Genomic DNA, 18056 nt, shown 5'->3' with positions numbered 1-18056 from the left:
CTCATATCAGATTCCTCTTATCTGAACTCCCACTCCACTTATCTACAGCTCAGACTTAATGGTTATGGCCCCTTCCATGTTTCTGTACTGTTTCACATATGTACATTTTGCCTTTTCCATGTAATTGTAGCAGGAAAGGAGAATCCCAGGATCGCACATCTCTTTGGCACCCTCTCTCATCACATACTGAGAAATAAACACCTGCTGATTTACTTGAAAAATGACTCGAAAGAAGACATGCACCAAACTTACTGTTTAAGCTACTTCTGGTTCTTGTCTTTCTTCTACCAGGATATGGTTTTAGGGATTTCCTGTCTTGGTTAATGTCCCAAGATAGTACAGTAGCACTAGAACTTGAATCTTGATTACTCTCCGAGAAGAGGTGTCTCCTGTAATTGAACTTCTACAAACACAGATAGTAAATGAACCCTATTAAAGGGGTGTCAGTACCCATTATGTACAATTAAGCATATCACTACAAAGTTAGACAAAAGAGGAGTAACAAGGTCTCTTACATAATAAAAAGGCACCGAAGTAAGGAGGGGAAGAAGAAACAGATGATTTCATTAGTCAGTTCTCAGCCAAGCGGCTGTTGTAAAGGATGACAAAATCCTCTCTAGTCAAATACTTGCAACTGAAGAGCTGCGAAGTAGCTGTTTAAAAGCTGGTGCACCTCAATATCGTGCCAACACTGTAACTTCAAAATACTACCAGAAACAGCAAAAGGAAGTATAACAATGATTTTTTCAGAGACATGCCTGTCTACATTTTAGAGGAACCAAAATAAAAATAAGAGGGTCCTTTTCATTTAAACCTTAAAGCCTTTTGAAATTGAGCAGGCCCTGACTGGTGTGGCTCAGTAATTAGCATGTCGTCCCATGCACTGAAGGACCACAGGTTTGATTCTGTGAGGCAATTGATCAATGTTTCTCTCTCACATCGATGTTTCCCTCTCCCTCTCTCTCCAATCAATAAAAAATAAATCCCTGAGTGGGGATTTTAAAAAAAGAAAGAAACTGAGCCTGAATTGTAAAGGTTAGAGACTTAAGGACAATTTAATCTGTTCTAGTGGATTACTCAACCCTATAATGATATATATATACACACACACACACACACACACACACATATATATATATTTTTTAATTTTCTATTTTTGGATTCATTATTAGAAATGCTGAAACAAAGAAACGTTAACATGAAGTGTGTTTTGACTTTAATAAAGCACCTCTCTATTTCAGCCCCGTCTCCTGTGCCCTCCGGAGCCCCGGTCCTGGTGCTGCCATGCCTCTCTCAACAGGGGCTCCACCACTCATCCCATAACAGCTCATTCCCATTTCAGGTCAGGGAGGATTCCCAGGAATCCCAAAGTGGTGATAGTACCTCCCATGCTCTTCTCAACCTAACACATGTCAGCTGGAGGATCCACCCTGTGCCTGAAATGGCAAAGCATAGAAGCAGCTTAGGGTGGGAAGCAGCGTCACCCTTGTTGATGGTAACACAATCCACAACCTTTAAGGTGGGTGATGGTGAACTATCTATTTTCCAAATGAGTTTATTTTAAATGTTTAGCAGTTCACCTTTTTGTAGAGAAGCTCGTGTGTGAAAGGCACTCTGTGAGCCAGGCCTATCTCCATCTTCCTTTTGTGAAAAAAAATAAAAAAGGTTGGCGGAACCCCCACATTTGTTCCAGAGTTGCCCAGCCAGTGTCTTGTAAAGGAGCAAGCATCACTTCACTGAATGCACCCAATTAAAAAAATCTCACAGCGAGGCTTTCCCACTTTCTTTAGTTTTATAAAAGGGGCTGAAGCCCTAGCCGGTTTGCTCAGTGGACAGAGCATCGGCCTGCAGACTGAAGGGTCCAGGGTTCAATTCCAGTCAAGCACATGCCCGGGTTGTGGGCTTGATGCCCAATAGGGGGTGTGCAGGAGGCAGCCAATCGATGATTCTCTCTCATCATTGACGTTTCTATCTTTCTCTTTCTCCCTCTCTGAAGTCAATTTTTAAAAAAGTTGTGTGTGTGTGTATACATATATACATATACATAACTTTCAGGGGCTGAAAGTTATTTTAAAAAGTGCAAGTACCCAGAGCAGCTGTTTTTCAAGTTGGCTCATATCAGGAGGGGGCTTTGAAACAGATCCCGATGCCTGAGTTCTCCCCTGGACCAACTAAGTCAGAACCATCAGGCTGCAGTTTTGTATCAGCTCCCCTGATGATTCCAACTAGAAGATGGGCAGTGGAAAGTGAGAGCCATTGCTAAAAGCAAGCCAGGAAGAGCCTTAACTCATTTCTTTGAAGCTCATGATCTCAAGTTTGTAGAAAATTTCATTTAATATTCATTATAGAGATTTTTTTAAATGCTCTGACTACAGATTTAGAGCACTGACCATCCCAAAGTGGCAGACAAGCTGGCGAGGTGTAAGTTGGTGCCCAGAGAAACAAAACCATGTCACTGACTCAGAGCAAAACATTTCTTTCACTTCATTACCACGTCTGCTTCCATTCAGGATAAATCTCAAGTGTCAGTAGGTCTTGAGCCCTTCTCTTCTACTTATCTTTTCTTTAAAAGCAAGAACAGGCTTTAGCCTCAAAGCCTGATACAAGTAAAAGTACAGTTTGATATGATAACTGTTATTTCTATTGTGTTTATTTGGGGCCTTATTATTTGTTACAACTCATGCTGCTTTTCCATTTGGAAGTGAAATAATTCCCTTTAAAATAAGTTTAAGATCAATTTAAATGGAGAAAAATAGAGATAAAGAGCAGAGCCATAACAGATTTTGAAGATGGTATGCAAATAACTAAAATTTGGGAAGTAATGCCTCCAAACAAGAAAAGTTACTTCATTACCGACATCCTTCTTTCTTGCTTTCTGGCACCCTTGAAAGTAGATTCTTTCCTAAAACAAAATATATCAAATCAGTGGAACTATACAACCATCACCTCCTCCTTCCCTCCCTTCACAGCCCTAACTACTTTCCCCTTCATATGCCCTTTGTCTGATGTGAGCCCCGTGCATGGGAAGCACCATAACCTGTGCAGAACTTAACTTGCAATCCATTTCCATAGATTCTCTGCCTGACAACAACCAGTTATTTAAAACAAAACAAACCTTTGTGGAACCCTTCTCTGTCAGGCATACAAAGAGGAAGGCAGGGTAGGACCCGCAAATGAGCAGCCAGCTTTGGCAAAGCTGCAGAGCAGTGCTTCATGTCTGGCTCTGCTTTAGAATCCCCTCAGGTGCTAAAAAGATAGCTTTCATCATGGCCAGTGTGGGTCAGTGGTTAGAGCACTGATTCATAGACCAAAGGGCCTTCGGTTCAACTCCCAGTCCAGGACACGTACTTGGGTTAGAGGTTCAATCCCTGGCCCTGGTTGGGGTGCATGTGAGAGGCAACCAAGCAATGTGTCTCTCCTACATTGACGTTTCTCTCTCTCTCTTACATTCTATCTCCCTTCCTCCCTCCCTCCTTATCTCCCTCCCTCCCTCCATCCCTTCCTTCCTCCCTTCCACTCTCTCTCTAAAAAAAAAAATCAATTGAAAAAATATCCTCGGGTGAGGATTAACAACAATAAAATCTAAGTGTTGTTGAAGATGTGGAAAAATTGGGACCCTTGCATAATTCATGGGAATGTAAAATAGTGTAGTTGCTATAGAAAACAGTATGGAATTTCTTCAAACAAATTAAAAATAGAATTATTATATGATCTAGCAATCTCATATATCCAATGGAATTGAAATCAGGATATTGAAGAAATATCTTCACTCCCATGTTCACTGCAGCATTATTTACAACTAGAGGCCTGATGCATGAAATTCATGCACAGGAGGGGGGAGGTCCCTCAGCCCGGCCTGCACCCTCTCCAATCCGGACTGCTGGCTCCTAACCGCTCACCTGCCTGCCTGCCTGATTGCCCCTACCACCTCTGCCTGCCTGCCTAATTGCCCCTAACTGCCTCTGCCTGCCAGCCTAGTCACCCCTAATTGCCCTCTCCTGTCAGCCTGGTCGCCCCCAATTGCCCTCCCCTGCTGACCTGGTCACCCCTAACTGCCTGTGCCTTGGCCCTCGCCACCATGGCTTTGTCCGGAAGGATGTCCAGAAGATGTCCAGTCTAATTAGCATATTACCCTTTTATTAGTATAGATAGCCAAGATACAGAAACAATCTAAATGTCCATAGATGAATGAATGGATAAACAAAATGTGATACATACATACAATGGAATACTTATCAGCCTTAAAAAAGAAGCAAATTCTGCAATGTGCAACAACATGGATGAACTTGAATGACATTATGCTAAGTGAAATAAGCCAGTCACAGGACAAATACTGCACAATTCCACTTACACAAGGTATCTAAAAGAGTCAAACTCACCCCTGGATGGTTGGCTCAGTTGGTTGGAGCATAATCCCATACACCAAAGGGTTGTGGGTTTGATTTCTGGTCAGGGCACATACCTAGGTTGCAAGTTTGATGCCCAGCTGGGGTGTGTACGGGAGGCAACTGATCTGTTTCTCTCTCACATCAATGTTTCTCTTTCTCCCACCTCCCTTTCCCTCTCTCTCTAAAATCAATAAAACATATTCTTGGGTGAGGAAATGAATGAATGAATGAATGAATGAATGAATGAGTCAAACTCACAGAAAGGGTGAATAGGATGGTGATTACCAGGGGCTGAAGGGAGGAGGAAATGCAAAGTTGCTATTCAACAAGTATAGTTTCAATTACACAAGATAAATGAGTCCTAGAAATTTGTTGTATAATAATGTGCCTATAGTTAACAATATTGTTTGGGCACATACAATTTTATTAAGAGGGCAAAGCTCATGTTAAGTGTTCTTATCACAATATAAAAAAGGGCCAATGAACCCCCATTTCCAGGCAATCACTGATCTTTCTGTTTCTAGAGATTAGTTTGCATTTTCTAGTATTTTATGTAAATGGAATCATACAATACATACTCTTTTTTTTGTCTGGCTTCTTTGACTTGGTATTATGTGGAGAGTCATTCATGTTGTCTATATTAATAGTTAATTTATTTTTATTTCTGAGCACTATTCCACTGTATGTATATAACAAAATTTGTTTATCCATTCATCTATTGATGGACATTTGGGTTGTTTCTAGTTTGGGTCTGTTACAAATAAAGGAAATGCAAATTAAAGCCACATGAAATACCACTAAACTTCCATTGCAATAGCAAGATAAGGAAGACATTACCAACTACTGGCAAGAATGACTAGCATCTAGAACTCTCAAAAGTTGTTGATGGGAATGTAAAATGATGCAACCACTTTGGAAAGCAATTTGACAGTATTTTTTTAAAAAATTAACATACACCAACAATGATCCAACCATTCAACTCCATCCCAAGAGAAAAGAAAACATGTGTCCCTGCAAAGACTTATACATGAATCCTAAGGACTTTACTTATAACAACAAAAAGCTGGAAACAACTCAAATGTCAATCAACAGGTGAATGATAAACAGCTTGCAGTGTATCCACCCGTACAATGTAACACCACTGGGCAATATAGAAGAATGAACAGCTGATACATACAACGTGAATGAATCTCAAAATAATTACACACAAAAAAGAAACTAGAAAAATAGCTTCTGTTTGATTCCATTTCTATATGATTTTTAAAACGGCAAACTTATCTGTCACAGAAAATAGATCAGTGATTGCAGTGGGGGTGGGAGGGGTATAAAGAAGGGCGGGAGGGAGTTCAAAGGGGCAGGAAGATATTCTTGGTGGTGATTGGTCATTATCTGCTTGTGGTCATGGTTCCTGGGTGTAGACATATGTCAAAACTCATTAAATTATACACTTAACATATGTACAGTTTAATTCATTTTAATTATGTCTCAAACCATAAAAAAATCACTTGTCTTATGATCTGTTCTTCAGAGACCTATATGGAAAAGTGGCCAATTAATTAATGCCAATGATATATATTTTCTGATTGGGGATATTCAATGTTTTGCTGCAGAAAAATACCTCACAAAAGAAAGCACTGGGGGTATAATGGTAGAGACCTATAGGTCAGGAGAACATTCCACCTCTGCTCTAATCCTACAGAAAACTGCACACAGTGCTCTCTCCTTCTGTGGGGCGTGGCCAGGTCCAGGAAAGAGGGATAATCTGTGGTCGGCAAACTGCAGCTCGCGAGCCACATGCGGCTCTTTGGCCCCTTGAGTGTGGCTCTTCCTAAGCCTTAGGAGTACCCTAATTAAGTTAATAACAATGTACCTACCTATATAGTTTAAGTTTAAAAAATTTGGCTCTCAAAAGAAATTTCAATCGTTGTACTGTTGATATTTGGCTCTGTTGACTAATGAGTTTGCCAACCACACACCTAGACTGTTGACTTGTGCATTAACTAGTCACATTAACAGCAATCTACATAATTGGTTAGTTTTGAAAATCATTTACCTGGATTTATCTTTTAATTTAGGAACCAGGATTTTTCCTGATTGCTCTTGTAAATCTGAAGAATACTCATGTTTTGAAGGAACTTCTAATGGGAATTAAAAACAAAAAAAAAGTTTCTCAATTAAATATTTAAATATAAAATACCATTCAAGACTTATTTATGATAGATTAAAAAAATCTGACCTTGTTGTATATCACCCAGTTTCCATTTTTCAGGTGAACTATCAGCTATCTTTGTTTGCTGCAAAAAAATATGTGTTTAATTATGGTGTCTTTGAAGCCCTCTTTTATCATTCTTTTGGAGCCACCTCCAAAGAAAAGCATTTCCATTAAATACTAAGATATAAGGCTCTTTATTTATTAGAGTTGGCTATTCTAATAAATTGATATTCATTCTCAGGCAAAAATTTGCCACTATCAAAGACAATCACAGCATTCCAAAGTTACTAAGGGAAACATCAAAGGAAGACTTACAAAAACTGTCTTTAATAGCATCAAAATTGTTGGGATAAATGCATAACCTGACAAGGAGACCGACTATCTAAAGGAGTAATCTTTGGTATGTTTGTTTTTAAAATACCATTACAATGTCATCGCACTTCTGTATGATGTGTCCAGATAATCAAATATAAGCAAAGGAGAAGGGGCAGAATACCTATCCATGCTAAGCAGTGTGTTAGGTGCTGTACACACATTCTGTTTTTGATCGCAGAGATCCACATTGAGAACCAGCTATCACCTCTGTTTTAGAGATGGGAATCTTCAGGCTCAGTGATGTTAGGAAACTTGTCCAAGTTCCCACAGGTAGTAAGTAAAAAACAGTATATCCCCGAAGAGTAGGCTCCTTTCCCTACATCTCAGTCACCAGATCCCAAATGAGGGAATGAGGCAGAGCCCGCCAAGTCACTCATTCCATGAGAGAGCCAAGTTGAGAGCAAGGAGAGATCACAAAATCATGACAGGCAAAAATAATCTAAAGGAGGGGATGGCCAAACCAGAGACTGATGGTTAGCCTGGAGAAAACGGACTGCAAGCCAGGAGAGTGCTTCCACCTGGTGGCATCCTAGTGGACACAGTTCAGAATCTTGTCCCCCACACCCCATACTCACAGAAAGCTCAGACTGGTCGTTTAAGGGGATAGTTATTAGGCAGTAGTCAGCTTCGGCAGGCGTTAACTCTGCCAGCTTGGTGGATTCTTCTGCCTGGTCTATCACATTAAGAAAAGAGCATATAAAGGTGATCACAGTATCCACGCATGACAGTGGGCATTCTCTCCAAGTGCTCTTCGTGGAACCCTCAGTGTAGGGACATACCATATTTAGGTAAGAGCTGGTAAATCTATAGTGGCTATAGAAAGCAGCCCTGAGCTGTAACTCATAAGGGGTATGTGATGTGTGGGGTCAGCTTTGTAGGTAGATGCTCCTGCACACCCTGTCTCCTGCTGCCTGCCACCCACATCATGTTTTCTCCTTTATTTCCAACTGACCCAGAAGAGAGACTGTATCAGGTGGGCAAAATGATTCAAGGCTCTTAGTAGTTTTCTTTCTCCAAAGGCACAATAATACATTTATCACTCTTATATGATCATAGGTTTTCAGTGACCTCTTCCAAGTAAGGTTTTATCATTATTTTTATAGGGTATTCAGAGTACGAAAATTTGTTATTTCCCAATATACCTGTCTCTCTTTTGTGGTTGATAGGACTCTCAGGTTCTTCCTTTACAAATTTATCAAGAAGTTGTGAGGAGATTTTTATCTGGTCAAACAATATCTGAAATGCAAGCCAAAAGCCACATGACTTTTAAAACCAGTAATCTTTTCTTTTTTAATTTAAGGAAAATTTAAAGCTGAGAAATAGCAGATAAAAAATTAGAAGTTGGTCATTTGGAAGGATCATTTCACTCTTTCCAGGGTCTCTGCCTACCTCCTCCTTTCAGAACCAGCTCTGGTTGAGCACTTTCCAACTCTCAGTCACTCCTACTCTGAAGTTGTAACAGCCTTTGCTTCCTCTGTCCCAAGTCTGGCCCCTTGAGCTTTACGCAGGGACTGAAGCTCTCAGGATGAGTCTGCTGAGTCCCACCTGCAGGCTTTCATCATCCCCGCCCCTTCCTCAAAGGGTCTTGTGATCGAGGAACTGTGGCTTAGTAGTGTGCAAAGCCCAGTTTTCTCCCAAAATTTTTTATTCATTTTGTGAAATGTGGTAATACATATAATTCTGATGTTTTTCATGAATGAAGGCAAACCTACAGTGTCAGGCCAACTCATATGAAGTATGATGGAGGAGGTGTTTTTTTATTAATTAATTGATTCTACTTTTATTTCTCATCTTCAGCCATGAAATGGTCTTCTCATAGGTAAGTCTTTGTAAACTATATTTGCAGAGCACTTTAGCATGTATAGAATGATTCTATATATAATTCAAAGCCAAAAAGAAACCAGCCTAATACATACTCCCTCAGGTCTCTGACATTTTAATTCCACCCCTACTGACCATACCATAGTGTTTTGTATCTTCTTGCCACAAATTTCTTTGCCCTGCCTACTGTCTATGATAGAGAAAGGCTCCTTGTTCTTGTGGATAAATAGGAAATATTATACTCAGCAAGACAGAGACCATAACAGTCTACACAAGGCTCATCTCATTTCCACAATATAAGACCACTAGATAGAACTGTTGAAAAACTTCCAAAAAGACCCTATTCCTAGTGATTCCCCTCATCCTCAAGGAGCTCAGTGATAGGAAAGTGCCAAGAAGTCCACAGCAAGTATCCTCAGAATTTCTCCAAGAATATGGTTAAGGAGGTGCTATCCTAGAAAAATTTTCAACTGTTCAAAATAAATAAAATTAAGACACAAAGAGGCTGCTTGAGACACAAAGAGGCTTTGTGCCCTATGTAGTTAAGACAATGATAACTGAAAAGGAAGAATTGGGATTAGAACTCACAACTATTATGATCTGCAAAAGATCAATCTTCTGCTTAATCAAATATTCACATCAAAACTCAACAAGGAGTTCTGGTTCAAGATGGCAATGTAGGAAGATCCTAAACTCACCCCCTCCCACAGACACACTGATCTTCAGCTACACATAGTGCAATTTCCTCTGGGGAAAAAAATCTAGCTGAATTATTCCCATAGATTAGGTGAACAAGAAAAACCCACATTGAAGCAGACAGGAGCTGTTGAGACACAATCTCACCATACACCCTACCACTTGGCAACCCACAATCAGGAAGGAACTCAAAACCCCCAATTCCTCCTTGAAAAAGAGAAGAAACTCTGGTACCCCAACTTTTAACACCTGTATCTGAGAGATAAGTGTCCTCCCCCACAACGTATCTAGCTTTGAAAGCCAACAGGACTAAAGTCCATGAGACCTATAGGCTGTAACAAACTGAGACAGAGTTCTTAAAGCGCTTGCACATGCAGGCTCACCTTCCCCAGGGCCCAGCCTGGAGGCAATCCTTGAAAAAACACACAAATTTTCTGTGAAAGAAACTTATTTGTTTATATTAAAACATCAGACTGAGGGGCAGGCATCTAATTTAACACGCATCTAGGGGCCTACTGAAATATTCTCCAGGGTCAGAAGCCAAAATGTACCATCTTTGCACTCTAGAGTCCCTTTCTCTAGCTTGCCAATGTCTCCTGGAAAGGAGCTTGTACTCTCATCTAGTGCCCTGATTTTTGCAGCTGCCATGCAGGGGACACCTCTAAATTCCCTGGCTCTAGTGGCCACAGGGCTTAATCTCATGGGTCCCTCCAGACTGCAGCCATTGAAGAGAGAGTTCTTAACCAGCTACCAATCCAGGACACAGCAGTGACACAAAAGACTGAAATGTCCAGTCCTTCTGTGAAAGAGGCCTATTACTTATCTTCATAGCTGCTGCCTGAGAGGCAGGTTTCTAATTAAACACACACCTTAGGGCCAACTGTACATAAACCTCTCCAGAGAACTTGGAGGGCAGATGCTATCCTCATACTCTCCCTCCACCTGCCCCAGAGCACCAGGATCTCCCAGAAGGCAGCTTGTGCATGCATCTGGTGCCTCAGGTTTGGAGGTTGCCACTCAGAGTATGCCACTGGATTGCCTGGTTCTGATGGCCAGCAGGGTTTGCATTCCTGTGTCCCATAGGACTATAACAACTGGGGAGACCATCCCTAGAGCACAGCACATTCCACAGACTAAAGTGTACCCCAAGTCTTTTTTTAAAAAAGGCCTATATGCTTTCCTGAAGCGCTGACAAGAGAGGCAGATTTTCTGGATAGGCACATGTATAGAGGCTACTGAGGTACTCTCCAAAACAGAGGCCCAGAGATGCTACCTTTGCACTCTTTCTCTGCTTCACTACAGATCACCAGTGTCTGCCAGAAAGGAGATTGTGCCATCACTTAGCACCCCAATTTTAGTGGCTGCTACCCAGGGGACACCTCTAGATCACCTGGCTCTAGTGGATAGTGGGGCTTACACTCACAGTCCCACGGGGGTGGGTGGGGGATGGAGATATATATATCTGCATAGTTAAAAAACTGCTGGCTGATGGTCTGTTTTCCAATCAGCCTAAATCTAGGTGTTGACTGAAATCTTCCCCTTTGGGATACAGACAACTCTTGACACAACCTCAAATACTAGGAGCCCCTGAAAATAAAAAAGACTGCTTGGGCAACCACAGGATTGAGAGACAACTAAAAGCTAGGGCAAGGTTGAGCAACAAGGCTAATCTCCTCATGAGGCCACTCCTTCAGGTTGGGAGAGGTGGCTGTTTGATCTAATGCATAGAAAGCAGCACAGTTAAGGAAAACGAAAAACAAAGGAATATGTTCCAAATGAAAACAAAATACACCTTAGAAGAAGACCTTAATGAAAAGAAAGTGATTTACCCGATAAGCAGTTCAAAACAATGGTCATAAGAATGCTCACCAAAGGTGGGAGAATAATGGAGGAACATAGTGAGACCTTAAAAAAAGATGTAAAAAATATAAGGAAGTACCGAATAGAACTCACAGACCTTAATACAGTAACTAAACTGAAAAATACACTACAGAGGTCCAACAGCAGATTAGATGAAACAGAAGAAAGGATCAGTGAACAGGGCAAGGCAGTCGAACTCACCCAACCAGAGCAGCAAGGAGGAAAAGAATGAAAAAAGTGAGGATAGTGTAAGGGACTTACGGAGCAACATCAAGCAGACAGACATTCATATTACAGGGGTTCCAGAAGGAGAAGAAAGAGAGAAAGGGATAGAAACTTTATCTGAAGAAATAATGACTGAAAACTTCTCTAACCTGGAATAGGTAATAGACATCCAGATTCAGAAAACCAAAGAGGTTAAAAAGAAAAGAGAGAGAGTGAGAAAGAGAGAAAGAGAGAGAGAGAGAGAGAGAGAGAGAGAGAGAGAGAGACCATGACACATTATAACTAAAGTGTCAAAAATTAAAGACAAAAAGAGAATCATAAAAGCAGCAAGAGAAAAATAATTTGTTACATACAAGGGAACCTCTCTAAGACTCAGTTTTCTCAATTAAACTTTGCAGGCCAAAGGTGTGTGGCACAATATATTAAAAGTGCTGAAAGACAAAAATTTCCAACCAAGAATACCCTACTGACAATGCTATCATTCAGAATTGGAGATAAAGTGTTCCAGACAAGCTAAAGGAGTTCATCAATATTGAACCATCTTTACAAGAAATGTCAAAGGGACTCTCTGAGCTTAAATGAAAGGGTGCTAATTAGTAACAGGAAAATATACAGCCCAGCTGGCTCAATGGTTAAGCATCAACCTATGAACTAGGAAGTCACAGTTTAATCCCTGGTCAGGGCATATGCTCGAGTTGAGAACTCAATCCCCGGTGTGGGACATGCAGGAGGCAGCTGATCAATGATTCTCTCATCATTGTTGTTTCTATCTCTCTCTTTCCCTCTCCCTTTCTCTCTGACAACAATAAAAATATTTTTTTTAAATGGTGGTGGGTTCAATTCCTGGCCAGGGCACATACCCTGGTTGCAAGTTTGATCCCCAGTCAGGGTGTGTGGGAGGCAACTGATCGATGTTTCTCTCTCACATTGATGTCTCTCTCTCTCTCTACCTTTTTCTCTCTAAAATCAATTATAAAAATATATAAAACTATTAATTATTGATAAAAGTAAATATATAGTAAAATTCAGAATAATCTATTTATAATTATTTATAAAGTTAATATGAAAGCTAAAAGACAAAAGTAGTAAAAATAATTATAATACTTCATTAAGGGAACACAAAATAAAAAGTTGTAAATTTTAACATCAAAAAAATAAAATGTGGGGAAAAGAGTAAAAATGCAGAGCATTAGAATATAATCAAACTTAAATTATTATCAACTTAAAAATAGGCTGTTATAAGTTGTTTTATATAAGCCTCATGGTAACAAAGCAAAAACGTATAGTAGACACAAAAAGGAAAAAGGAAACTAAGCATAATAGTACAGAAAATCATCAAATCACACAGGAATAGACAAGAGAAGAAGGAACGGAGGGTGTACAGAACAGCCAGAAAGCAATTTACAAAATGGCAATCAGTGTGTACCTATCGATAACTTTAAATATAAATGAATTCAATTCTCCAATCGAAAGACATAAAGTGTCTGAATAGATTAAGAAAGAGAGAGAGATCCATCTATATGGGCACACATAGACTGACAGTGAAGGAATGGAAAAAATATTCCATGCAAATGGAAACCAAACAAAAGCTGAGGTAGCTATACTTATATCAGACAAAATAGATTTTAAAACAAAGACTGACATAAGAGACAAAGAAGGTCATTATATAATGATAAAGGGATCAATCCTACAACACAATATAATATTTTAAAATATTTATGCACTTAACATAGGAACCTACCTATATAAAACAAATATTAACAAACCTAAAGGAGAAATAGACAAAAACTACATATTTGAAAATTACTAAGAAAGTAAATTTAAAGTTCTCACGAGAAAAAAATCTTTATGGCAACGGCTGTTAACTAGACTTGTTGTGGTCATTTTGCTATATATTCAAATTCTGAATCATTATGTTGTACACCTGAAACTAGTACAGTCATGTACCACTAATGATGGGGATATGTTCTGAGAAATACATTATCAGGTGATGTCTTTGTTATGCGAACATCATCCAGTGCACTTACACAAACCTAGATGGTATAGCCTACTATACACCTATGCTATATTATAGAGTCTATTGTTCTTAGGCTACAATCCTGTATAGCATGTTACTGTATAAAACAACATGAGATTAAAACAAACACAACATGAAATGATTCAAGCAAAAGACACAATAAGCCTCAGATGTATGAGGCTGCTGCCAATGTAACACAGCATACTGTCTAACAGCAAACTTTTTTCTTAATAAAGAGAAAGAATACTCTATGACAAAAAAATATAGTATAGTAAATTTATAAATCAATAATGTTGTTGTTTATTATCATTACCAAGGATTATGTGCTACACTTTTATGCAACTGGCTGTAGGTTTGCTTACATCAACATCATTAAAAATGCATTGCACTATGATGATGTTATGAGTGCTATGCTGTCACTAGGTGGTAGGAATTTTTCAACTCCATTATAATCTTATGGGACCACCTTCATCTATGTAGTCTGTCACTGATTGAAAAATTATTATGCAACACATGACTGTATAATATTATGTCGATTATATTTCAATTTAAAAAAAAACCCAACATGGAAATTTAAGAGACATGAAAACATACTAAAACACAGTCAAATAATTAAAGAGAATTAAACCTGCCACCTGTTTGTCTTCTCCTAAAGCTTTAACGGAAGCTTGTGATATGTTGAATTGCAAATCAAAATGAATTTCTACTTTCCTCACTTCCTTGTTTCCAATATTAATAGGCTTCAAGTAAATGATGAACATCTTTTTCTTTTCAGTTTCTAGCAAAAAATAAAATATACCAATGTATATCAACACATTGAAAGTTTGTATTTTATAATTTTAAATAAGTACACTGAGATATTTATCAATAGTCCAGATTTTTCTGCAATGAGTAATTGAAAAGAAATCATATTTTTAGAAGTTACATAAGCCAAAACTCAACCCCCTATATCTGTGGTCGGCAAACTGCAGCTCACGAGCCACATGTGGCTCTCTGGCCCCTTGAGTGTGGCTCTTCCTAAGCCTTAGGAGTACCCTAATTAAGTTAATAACAATGTACCTACCTATGTAGTTTAAGTTTAAAAAATTTGGCTCTCAAAAGAAATTTCAATCGTTATACTGTTGATATTTGGCTCTGTTGACTAATGAGTTTGCCGACCACTGCCCTATATCATCTCTGATATTCTTTCTTAATATGAACAATGATTTTGTTTGTTACAACCACGTTAGAAAGATTAAAGTACTGATTTTGTTTCTCCCTCACCCCCAGGTTTTTCTTTTCCTTAAGGATTTTAGTTCTAGGATCCATTTTCTTTAGTCAAAATTTCACAGTTAAAAACAAACAAACCTGAGAAACTAACCCATAGGCAAAAGAGTTGTTCACTTTTTTAAATTGTTGTTCACTTCATTAAATTATAGAACTTTTACTCACAGATTATTTCAATTGCAGGTTAAATGAATAATATTTTCTTCCTGCTACCCCCAAATTACACTCAACATTAAAGCTGTTTATAGCCTGCCACCAGCATTATTCTGGTAGGCTTGTCAGTGTTAAATCTGTCTGTGGTTTTTTGGTTTTTTGTTTTTATTTTAAAGTCTAATTTTAGGATAGATTTAATCAGATGTGTACCAGTGTGCATTTTGCAAAATGTTCTTCATTAAAAAAAATTTGTTTGTAAATTATCCATTGTTTTTGAGTATGCCCAGTTGATGCGATAAAATTTTCATTGTCTTATAAAACCTTGATGATCAAACAGATATTGTGAAGCTTTGTGAATTTTAAAAGTGCAAAATAAAGCAACCAAGTTTAAATAATTTTTAAAAAGTTACTTAGTTATTTTTATTAGATTCACATATGTGTTGATAGACGCACAAATGAAGTGGTTAATCTGACAGAAATAGAAAATAGCAATGGAGATGTCCTTATCTACTGAAACCATTTTTCAAAGAGCATTCTGTGAATACAAAGCTATCATATGCAACAGGTATTTAACTTCCCAATATATTAAGCACAACATTCATTCTCATTCTTTCTCTCTCCCAGATCCCACTTATTTCTAAAATTCAAATTCAATGTCACTGTGTGCAATGTGCAAAGTGGAATAATCTACCTTCCTTTCAATAGCCTCCATTTAAAAAGGAGAAATGGAAACATCATAGAAACAGGCCTGTTTCTTAGACAACAGTCTCCAAGAGAGCCCCCTTCCAGGACACCAGCCCTTTACTGACAAATAGTAATTGATTTAGAACAGAAAATAGCTTAGACCAGCGATTTTCAAATGGTGTGCTGCAAGAATTTTTAAAACATGCAATACCTGACTATTTAGTCAGAGGTACTGACTTATTTTCCCTTAGATCGTCAAATAAAAAAATGACCAGAGCCAACACAACAATAGCTGTCCAGTGTGAATGCCCTGTCTTTTACGTAGATCATATAAAAGAGTTGCATCTTATTGGTTACCTAGAATAATAAGATTGCATCTAATTGGTTAATTCTTGGTACCAGAAATCCTTATATACAAATATAGGCACCTGATTTTTTTAAAAATCACTTTGGAACAAAAATTATAGGTAATTACTATGAGTTTTTTTATTAATCAGTCAAAATTATACCTATTTTTTATTGAATCAACAAAAAATATCATGTATTTTTGTGTATGCTGCAGAATTTTAGTAATTAGTTTAGTTCATTTCCATGAAATGAAAAAAGGTTGAAAATTACTGGCTAATAATTCAAGGAGAGTCCAAGAATAAGCCACAGTAAGTACATGCTGAGTTGGAAGCAGCAGGAGAGAAAAGAGGAAAGTCTATGAAAGAATAGGCAAAGCTAACAGTCACAAATTGATGAGGACAGAAAGAGGAAAAAAGAATGAGACACACCTAGGTCTAGATTTATGGGTACTGAGTACTTACAATATGGCTAGTACAAATCGAAGTGCACCATTAGCATAAAATACACATCAGTTTGTGAAGACTTAGTACAAAAAAAAAGAGAAAGTAAAATATCTCATCAATTTTTCATTTTAATTACATATTTAAATGTTAATATTTTGGATATATTGGGTTAAATGTATATTATTAAAATAACTTCTTAATGTGGCGATGTGAAAATTTAATATTAAATATGTGGCTCATACTGTGTTTCTATAGGACAATGTTGGCATAGAGACAACCTCAGCAATCCCCCAAACACCAATCTTACTGGACATCTAGTCACTACAGGAAAAGTCTATGAAACACTGCAACAAAAGTAATTCAAACTATATCTAAAAATATAAACAGCTATTTGGGATATAGAGCTCAATGCAAACATACAAGGGCATACAAGGTTCAGAAGAAATTATCTCAGGACTGCACCAAGCACTCAACATACTACTAAAACATTGCCAACTGCTTAGCAAGAAGTTGCATATAAAACTAAGGTGTTGCTTGGAGAGTTTGCTAAACAATCTTTAGTTTCCTTGGTTATAAAAATAGAAAATAGCTCTAGCTGGTTTGGCTCAGTGGATAGAGCACCAGCCTACAGGCTGAAGGTCCTGAGTTCGGTTCTGATCAAGAGCACATGCCCAAACTGTGGGCTCATGCCCAGTGGGGGGGTGGAGGGGGGGGAAATGCAGGAGGCAGCCCATCAATGATTCTCTCTCATCATTGATGTTTCTATGAAACTCTCTCTCCCTCTCCCTTCCTCTTTGAAATCAATAAAAATATATTTTTAAAAAAGTAAAAATAGAAAATAATACCTACCTCCTTCAAACACTGTGAGGCACTTTGTAAATTATGGAGTCTCACAGAAATGTGATATATTAGTGAAGTATAGAATATTAACTTGGCAAGTTAGTTCCTGAAAACCATTACAGTAGCAAGGTTTGGAGTTCGGAACTTAAACTAAGAAAAACAATGTTAGGGCTACCACAGTCAGAAAATCCATGGAAGTCCTTCCAAAATAATGACTTAGAGTAAATATCAACAATATTTTATATATCTGAAATTAACAGTAACAGGTAATGACAACATAAAGTTATTCTTAATTTATATTTATGATTATACTTAATTCACATTTCTAGTAAGTTATTTATAAACCCCTTCTATTTCCTACAGGTAGGTGATACTGCCGACTAATGTATCCTATCTTTCCAATTCTGTGATTGCGTAACTCTAGTTCTTCTCATCTGTGACACAATAAGAACTATATATTTGGCCTCTGCCCAGATTCCTGACACAGGGCTCCTAAAACTCTTTGTAATTTGCTAGAAGCATCTAGCAAATAGTAATGTATATTTGGTCTCTGACCCCTATTCCTAACACAAGAGCTAAGACCCTTAGTATCCCTGGAGTGAAGAGTATCTTTTGTATGCTAATGAGGTGACTGGTGGCTCCTAGAGCAGCAGGATGGTGGCCAGTCCCAGAAAGACTAAGTCACCATGTGAGGGTTGGAACTTTCAGACCCCACTCCTCAACCTCCA

At 38.3% G+C, this 18056-nt stretch overlaps 1 protein-coding gene across 1 annotated transcript in view; it reads right to left on the bottom strand.

Annotated features, from left to right (window-relative positions):
* SYCP2L (synaptonemal complex protein 2 like) overlaps nucleotides 1-18056 on the bottom strand; it is a 70881-nt gene that overhangs the window by 25789 nt on the left and 27036 nt on the right. Inside the window, exons 15-21 of the mRNA XM_059686213.1 lie at nucleotides 14230-14372; nucleotides 8118-8211; nucleotides 7551-7648; nucleotides 6625-6682; nucleotides 6442-6526; nucleotides 2854-2902; nucleotides 253-403 (exon numbers count right to left, since the gene is read on the bottom strand). Coding sequence (XP_059542196.1) covers nucleotides 253-403; nucleotides 2854-2902; nucleotides 6442-6526; nucleotides 6625-6682; nucleotides 7551-7648; nucleotides 8118-8211; nucleotides 14230-14372 — 678 coding nt within the window. The remainder of the gene's footprint in view (nucleotides 1-252; nucleotides 404-2853; nucleotides 2903-6441; nucleotides 6527-6624; nucleotides 6683-7550; nucleotides 7649-8117; nucleotides 8212-14229; nucleotides 14373-18056) is intronic.

The sequence above is a fragment of the Myotis daubentonii genome, chromosome 3, assembly GCF_963259705.1.
Source record: "Myotis daubentonii chromosome 3, mMyoDau2.1, whole genome shotgun sequence".
Taxonomy (NCBI): domain Eukaryota; kingdom Metazoa; phylum Chordata; class Mammalia; order Chiroptera; family Vespertilionidae; genus Myotis; species Myotis daubentonii.
Note: the sequence above shows the minus strand (reverse complement) of the source record. Positions and strands in the feature narration are given on the sequence as shown.